At 32.4% G+C, this 8,907-nt stretch overlaps 1 protein-coding gene across 1 annotated transcript in view; it reads right to left on the reverse strand.

Moving 5' to 3' along the window:
- LOC106684054 (serine-rich adhesin for platelets-like) overlaps positions 1-6,005 on the reverse strand; it is a 29,133-nt gene extending 23,128 nt beyond the window's left edge. The window contains exons 1-2 of the mRNA XM_067050498.1: positions 5,898-6,005; positions 24-1,494 (exon numbers count right to left, since the gene is read on the reverse strand). Coding sequence (XP_066906599.1) covers positions 24-1,494; positions 5,898-6,005 — 1,579 coding nt within the window. The remainder of the gene's footprint in view (positions 1-23; positions 1,495-5,897) is intronic.
- Between the last annotated feature and the right edge of the window lie 2,902 nt (positions 6,006-8,907).

Genomic DNA, 8,907 nt, shown 5'->3' on the forward strand with positions numbered 1-8,907 from the left:
GTAATCAGAATCTTCATCAAAACCTGATACAGCTTGATTACTGATAGTGCTCTGGTCACTGTTTTGGTTGAATATTTTGGTAGGATCTTGAGAATATTGGTTTGAATAATTATTATCAATTTCTTTATCAATGATAATTATTGCAGTCATTTTGTTATTATTGTCCTCAGATGCATCTTCATAGGGTGGAATGCTTAGACCGTCGCCTGTGAACATAAATGTTTCTTCCTTTTTGTATTCTAAATCTTCATCAAAACCTGATACAGCTTGATTACTGATAGTGCTCTGTGCACTGTTTTGGTTGAATATTTTGGTAGGAATTTGAGAATTATGGTTTGAATAATTATTATCAATGATAATTATTGCAGTCATGTTGTTTTTATTGTCCTCAGATGCATCTTCATAGTGTGGAATGCTTAGACCGTCGCCTGTGAACATAAATGTTTCTTCTTTTTCGTATTCTAAATCTTTATCAAAACCTGATACAGCTTGATAACTGATAGTGCTCAGTTCACTGTTTTGGTTGAATATTTTGGTAGGATCTTGAGAATATTGGTTTGAATAATTATTATCAATTTCTTTATCAATGATAATTATTGCAGTCATGTTGTTATTATTGCCCTCAGATGCATCTTCATAGGGTGGAATGCTTAGACCGTCGCCTGTGAACATAAATGTTTCTTCTTTTTCGTATTCTAAATCTTCATCAAAACCTGATACAGCTTGATTTCTGATAGTGCTCTGTTCACTGTTTTGGTTGAATATTTTGGTAGGATTTTGAGAATTATGGTTTGAATAATCATTATCAATTTCTTTATTTCTGATGATTATTGCGGCCACGTTGTTAATATTGTCCTCATATACTTCATCATAGTTTGGAATATTTTGACCCTCGCCAGTGAACATAAATATTTCTTCATCCTTGTAATCAAAATCTTCATGTAAAACGAAATTTTCAATATTTGATTGGTTCCTAAAATCATCTTCAATAAAGTCTTTAAATTTTAAAGAATTTAGTCCTACATTCCACTTTTCTTTTGTATCTGACTCGTACATTTCTTGTTCGGGATCGTATGGTTGTAATGAACTCCTGAATGAATCTGAAATTTCTTTATTATCAAAGGAAGTATTTATCTCTAAATTTTTTTTTACCTGTGTGATTTTAGAAGTACTGTTTGATGACTTAGCTGAATCTAGAGAATTTTCGTTTTTATTGTTCGATTGAAAATTATTTGATATTGCTGTCAATGTTCCTTCCCATTTGTTCGTTATTTGTTTATTATTTTTAATATTGATATTATTCTTATTTTGAAAATTCAAAATTTTTTCTTCTGTTACGACTGTGGGGCTTTCTATAATTGATTTTTCAATGTTACTCTCAGTAATCCCTGGCCATAAATCAAATATGTTTTTTACTTTATCGAGTAGTTGCTTCATGTCTCCTGATTTCTTTTCCTCAGATGTATTATTGCTCTCATACATTTTTGACAATTCCTTGAAAGAAAAAAAAATAGGAAGATTTATTTACAGTAAAGCAAGGTGTTACAATGTTGCGGCACAATGTATTATAAAACAAATATATTTATAATATTATTCTGTATTAATTTTTATTAACTTCTTAAATAAAATTTTTGACATAGAGGAATAGAAAAGGATTTAAGAGGCTTCTAGACTATTAGATAGTATTTATATAAAAAAAATTCAACTAATGAGGATTTTCTTTTTTCAAAACTAAAACTTGTATTTTAAGTCCAACAAATAAAGTTATGTTACCCTATAGTAATGTTGGTGGAGAGGATGGAAAAGGACCTTGTATTAAAAATTGAGTATGTGTGTTATATGTCCAACTAACACATTAAAAGACATTGTAGGAAGTGTTTCCCTTTGTATATTTGACAGTTGTTTCGTAAATAAAGTTATCAGGAAATTATAATAATACTATAGGCATTATTTAGAGTTTTATCTCAAATAGGTCACTGGCATCAAGTCATACTTGCTAAAGAAATATAGAAAACTTAGGTGATCTTTGTCAGAGGAGAGAATTATCTAAACAACATTTAGATAAAATATAAACAAATCAAATGAAAAGAAAAATAACTTTATTCTTTGATATCAACATGAACATGACATAGGAGGTTACAAATATGCAATAACTAGAATGAACACCAACATGATCCCCTCGGCTCACACATAGAAGGTTACAAATATACAATAACTAGAATGAACATTAACATGACCCCTCGCCTCACACATAGAAGGTTACAAATATACAATAACTAGAATGAACATCAACATGACCCCTCGCCTCACACATTGAAGGTTACTAATATACAATAACTAGAATGAACATCAACATGACCCCTCGGCTCACACATAGAAGGTTACTAATATACAATAACTAGAATGAACATCAACATGACCCCTCGGCTCACACATAGAAGGTTACTAATAACATGACCCCTCGGCTCACACATAGAAGGTTACTAATATACAATAACTGGAATAAACATCAACATGGCCCCTCGGCTCCCACACGTCCCATTTACACATGTTCTCACATGACACACTGTTTCAAAATGAAGGACAAACAGATAGAATTATTCTTGAAGCTTATCAAGTGTAATTTCGTTTTATGATAACAAAGTACAAACTATAAGTTTTATAATCAAATGCACAAGCCAAATATTGGAATATATGATTGCAGTTGTTGTCATTAATTGTAAAGCGGGAAAATTAGTCTGTGTTTCTAATTTTAGGTTAAAATACGGTTTAAAATATCCTTAATGTGTCTAAATGTCTTAAACTATGAGAACATTGTGTGTTTTTTTATCTAAACGTTCAATCCTTGAAAAACGTTACTTAATAAATCAACTAGGAACTCCTAAATTGATGTTAGCAGTAATTTCTCAGAGTCACTGATGTTTCAGTATAAAGTTTAGATAATTTAAGTGCGATTCTTTTAATTTGTTTGTTTTTGTATATTTCAACTATGTATTTGGCATTAATGATAGGAAAAGTACTTCAATTTATTTAAATAAAATTAATAAAAATGTTATTCCTTGATATTATATAAATCAATCCACGGTGTCCTTTACTCCTAAAAAGCTGAGTGTTATGCTCTCGATTCCACTAAATTGGATGGAATCATTTCTTTGTTAGCACAATTTCTTATAATTTGAAAAAAATGTTGTTTTTTTGCTTGTCTGGCGAAAAAATGGTGAACTTTGTATAGAACTCAGAATAACAAATAAAAGAACAAAATTTTATTAAAAAATGACAAATCATCATAAAATAACACTTTATTAAATTTTAAAAATGAAAAGAAAATAGTGAGCTTATTAAATAGATTCTTCATTTCTGTAAATATGCTATAATTAGGAAGGTAACATTGTTGAGTTCATATTTCCACGGATTACAAGATCACGATCACACCTTTGAAGGTATAAGATGGATATACACCGATTCTTATATACGATACGGATATAAGATTACGTAAACTAATACTATTGTTAGTTGTTAATCAATTCTCATTACTTCAGCCATTTATGACTAGGAATACAATTTAGAAAAACAACACCTCTGTATGATGACAATTTAAGCTTTAAACTTGGTTTCTTTCTTTTTGAAGAGTAGAGGTACAAAAAGCTACATAGGTGGTTTCACGCTCTACAATATAACCTTCTCCAAATGAAAACCTTCCGATATGCTGATTTTTATTGTGTACTTATATAATATTACTAAGTTTCTCCCCTTCATGAAACAGAAGTATTAGTTTTTTATTGTTATAATTTATAATATAGGTTTAATTCACTCTATACTCTACATACCTATTTTAATACTTAGTACAATTATTCACTAACCTCGAAGAAACTTTTGATCTTTTCTCTTGCGAAATATACAATACCGATTCCCACAAGCGTTAATAAGAGTATTGTGGAAATACGTTTTCCCATCTTCCGATTTCAGTCGTGATAACTTTTTCTTGGTAAACTTCTTCACTACAACAAAGTTATTTCTTTTTAACTATATCATTAACAATAATACATTATATAGAATAAAATTACACCAAGTGGCAACAGAATCGACCCCTATATTTGAAATGGTATATCTAGACTTTTAATTTTAATGTATTTACTCGTATAATAGGTTTAATATTGGTTATGTACCATTGTTTACAGTTAACGTTATAAATAAATTCATATTATATCTATAAAGTTCGCTAAAATAAATAGGTTTATATTAGTTAACGTTGCTTCTCTTAAAGCGCATACAGTGAAAGAAATGTCGCGATACGAAAAAAAATGATTCAATATACCAACCATATTGCAGAACAGGTTGGGGAGCCGCGGCTCCACCCTAGATTTATGGCCCAAGGATAAAAAAAAAAATTGAATATAATGATCTTATTTGATAGATCATCAGGGCTAAAAAGATACAAAATGATACAATGATAAGAATAAAAATACAATGATAAGAATCAAAACAAGTAACAATGGCAAGAGTAAAAATATAAAGCTAAAAAAGTACAGGAGATGCATATAAAACAAAAACAATACGGGAAAAAGGAAAAAAAAAATTATATAGAGAGTTTCTGAAAACAGCTCAATGTGTCAACAATTAATGAAAAATACTATTTCTAAGACATTAATAGTTGACATGTGAGCAACAAACTTCCGACCACCTTTCAGCGTTCAGCACACTGTGTTTTTTACTTTAGAAAGATGAGATCAGATCTCAAAATACTTGATTGGAGTCACTTTATTTATATAAATTCTTGTTATTACAAAAATGGGATAATACCCCTTACATAAAATGATGAATAGAAGTCCTTTATTTGAAGTAAAAATTGAAAAGAATGTATAATTGTATTGTCCCCAGCTGTTTATCATAAAGGCTATAGGATCCCTTCTCATTAATTCTTATTCATTCCGAAATAATAAAAAATTATGACCTAATAATATGAGAAGAGACGTGTCGTAAACTGACTGGAACGATTATCAATTATCACTTTTCAACTGCTACTAAGGAAAGTACAGTAATGGAGTAAAATCTTCAATGGATCTGTGTGTTTTAAAGCACACCGTTCTCCCTAAAATAATTTAAACCAGTGGTGTTTCTTTATTGTATAATTATCTCCTTAATGAGTATGCACATTGCGATCGCAAAAAAATTCGAATTCTAGTTTTTTACGGAAATTCACTTTTTGAGGTCCTCTGAGTCCAAATAACCAATTTTGGCACAATGGAATTTATTTTTTCTGGGTAGGGGAAAAATCTTTCATGAGACGAAGTGGAGCAGCTGAATGAGATAATAATCTATCTCTCCGTGTTTCTAGAATATTCATGTTCACATATCGGAAATCATACGGTGGGATCATCATCCAGAAGATGAGGCATTATAGTGTTTCCGCAATCTTTCAAGAGTCTTAATTCCCTCCACCTTTTTTTTTTTTTTAATGGAGCCTCTTGGTCCTCCAATATTTGGCATAATCCTAGTCAATCCATTGTCACTTGTCCTGCTATGGTGCCTATTTTGTGCAAGTGTTCACCAAACCGAAGCCTGGCGCCATTCTACACCCTGAGATATCTAATACATGGCTTGGATAAGATATCGAACTCCCCTACGGTGAGACTGATAATCTCCCTCACAGTGAATTTCTTCACTGCGTCCTAATGCTGGTATGACCGCGGCATATGGCTCACAACGTTTTCTGATGTGATACCTCCTCCACTCTCTTCAATTTACTTCTGTCTTCGACAAAGCGAATACAAGCAAAAAACAATTTAAATCGGTATTGGTATGTTCTAAAGCATCAATGTCCGGTCAACAATTAGGTTACATAGAAATCCACCGTACCATGCCGGCGACCATACCACAAACAAACGTTGGGTAATTACCTGCAAGTCAACCTCTCGGAGTCTGCAGCCTCCCAACGCTGTTGCCTCTGATCGATGGTAATTTTCCGCTTTTCCGTTCTTCTCTGGAAGCGTGAGAGCGTCGTCCATTGTGCCTGCTTCTTTCTTCAACAAGGAGTTCCATAGGCGGCATTCTGGCTATCACGCACACCGCCTCGTAGGAAACAGTTCAAAAAGCACTTAACGTCTTTAAGGAAACTTTACGATAACGGAAACAATTTGTTTCCTGTATGATTTCGTAACCATCGCATCTTTCCAAATTGTAGTCGTATATGACATAATTGAGGAAACAATAGCAGCAAGAAGCCTTCTGCGACTCTCCCTTGGACCTCCAACGTTTGGCACAAGGCGAACCAATAAGGATACTATTTTAGCAGATTTGTCGCTGATATATTTCATGTGAACATTGAAGCGGGGATGTGCATCAATCATGACTCCTATGTATGTTAAGCAAGACTGAGAACGAATTTTGTGCTTTCCCACTGTGACAGTGATGAACTCCGTTTACTCCCAGCTAGTAACTTGTAGAAACTCGGTTTAGTGATCTGCAAGCTGTAGGCCTACTGAAGACAGCCAACCTCGTGCCATAGCAACAGCCGGCGATCGGCAATCGGCGATGAGGGTAACTTCTTCCAAGTACTTCGTGTGTGTTTTATGTTTGTGTGTGTCTGTGTCTGGCTCAAAAAAGAAAAAATTATTAAAAAGTTAAAATTACATATTTGAGGCAGATATATGCCTGGGATGAAACAACATTTCGTTTGCTAAAATCAACCGACCGGAAATACCACTTTATAACATTGATTTTTCACATTTTTTTCCAAAACGTCTCAACCGGTTTTTTTTTTATATCAAAATCGGTCAAATCAAAATCAAAATAATTTAGTGCTCTTTAATACCAGATAGGTCTTTCTTATCCTCATTGAAATAGTCTAACTGGGCTAAATTACTTAAGTTTCAAATAATCTTCCTCTCAAGTACCTTTAATTTTGTTTATTTTAAATTAAAAAAAATAACGGGTTTTCATCTGTTGGAGAAATAAACAATATATAAGTACATGATATTACAGAATTGTATGAATAACTATAGGGGAAAAATAGATACATCCAATTGGAACGGGAAAAACCTGCATCTATCTTTCCCAACTGCATTACCGCTTCTTGATCGTTGGTTAAGCTGTTATATTTCTTTGAAATTTTGAATTTGTATTTGTTCTAACCATCTCAAGAGACCCTAAAACACGAATTTCTATAGCAACGGGAAAATAAATATATTTTGTTCACAACTTTCGCCTTCTCTGGTCTTTAGATTTTTTTGTCACCACAAGTGTAAGTTGATGCGTACTATACCAATATTTTTCTTTTGTTTAGTAGGTTTTTGGTCTCCAATACCTTTGTACAAAATCGGGCACCATGTGCACAACAGCCTAAATCACATGTATTTTTAAGACTGCAATCCCAAAACGTGATTAACGGTTTAATCGAAGCTTGCTTATATAATATTATATATAGTAATATTCTTAAAAACTTTTAACTTTCCATACATCACCAATCGTATATCATCATGTCATGATTAATCATTTATTTATTGAGGAATCAACAAAATACAGCCAGTCAGTTTCCTTGGCAGTTTGAAGAAACTAAAAGTACAATGACGGATTCTCAGAGGAAATCGAGGCTTTAGTGTGAACGAACATTTGTAGTGAGATACACTGCATAATTTATATATAATAAATCACCGAAAAAAATATGGGAAAATTTTCTGAAGTAGAAAAAATATCATTTTCATGTAACTCAAAAACTATACATTTTATGATAATCTGAAAAGTAATTAATATTGGAAGAATATAGTTGACCGTATTAAGTAGATTGGAGAAGATAGTCCGTGTGGCGTCCAATAAAGGTATCAAATTAGTAAAAGAAAACTATTTATTGTTGACCAACATTTCGCCCCGCTTAGCAGGGCTTCGTCAGGGCTGATAAGAAGGAAGTTCTACTACCAACTGAACCAGAATGAAGTTCTGCTACCAACTGTTCTGCTACTCAGTTGATAACAGAACTTCATTCTTGTCAGCCCTGGCGAAGCCCTACAAAGTGCGGTGAAACGTTGGTTAACAATATATAGTTTTGTTTTGCTATGTTGATACCTTTATTGACCGCCATTCGGCCTGTCTTCCTCCAATCGAAAGGTAATTAAAATTTCTTGCGAAATAGCAAATCTTCCAACAACAAAAAAAAAAAAAGACTATGTTTGGCATATCTAGGGCGTATAGCTTCATGTACATGTTTGTTACTTCCGACTTGGTTAAGAAAGGATTGTATTGGACCACATTTTTGGTGTGCATTTAACAATGAACCTATGCGTTTCTGAACGTATTAGCATCTAAATTTTTTCTATTTTTTTTCATGCTTTTTTAAAACTTATTAAGTATTTGATATTGAAGTTTCATTTTAAAAAATCCTCCGCAATAAAATGTTGTAGTTTTGGAAAGAGGATGTTTTGAGACGATGAATGCAACAAAAACTCTTTAGGTTCAAATTAAACTAACGGCTTCTTTTCAAGCAATTTAGTCGTAAATGGTTAAGAAACTTAGGAGGAAGATGAAATCTTAAAAATTGGCGGTTACAATAGAATGAAATCTTAATTTAAATCACTAAAAATTGTAACTAAGCGGGATATTGGAAAATATTTTTCAAAAAACTACCTATTTCGTTTTCCTAGGGAAGTGAACTCATAAATAAATCAAAATAAAATTGATTATGTTGATAAGCGATAAATGACTTCAATTATAATAAATCATGAATAAATTGATTTAATATGAAACTAAATCGGAACAATCAAAAATGTTCCTTAAAGGACCCTGTCCGAAAAGAAGCAACTGCCTTCTAAATATGGATAGAGGTATCCTAAGATGGGTGACAGGACTATATACAGGACACTGTCAGTTAAATAAACATCTCTATAGAATGGGACTGACAGAGTCCCCTATCTGCAG

This window comes from Halyomorpha halys, unplaced genomic scaffold (genome assembly GCF_000696795.3).
Source record: "Halyomorpha halys isolate HHAL.00 unplaced genomic scaffold, Hhal_1.1 Scaffold541.1, whole genome shotgun sequence".
NCBI classification, from domain to species: domain Eukaryota; kingdom Metazoa; phylum Arthropoda; class Insecta; order Hemiptera; family Pentatomidae; genus Halyomorpha; species Halyomorpha halys.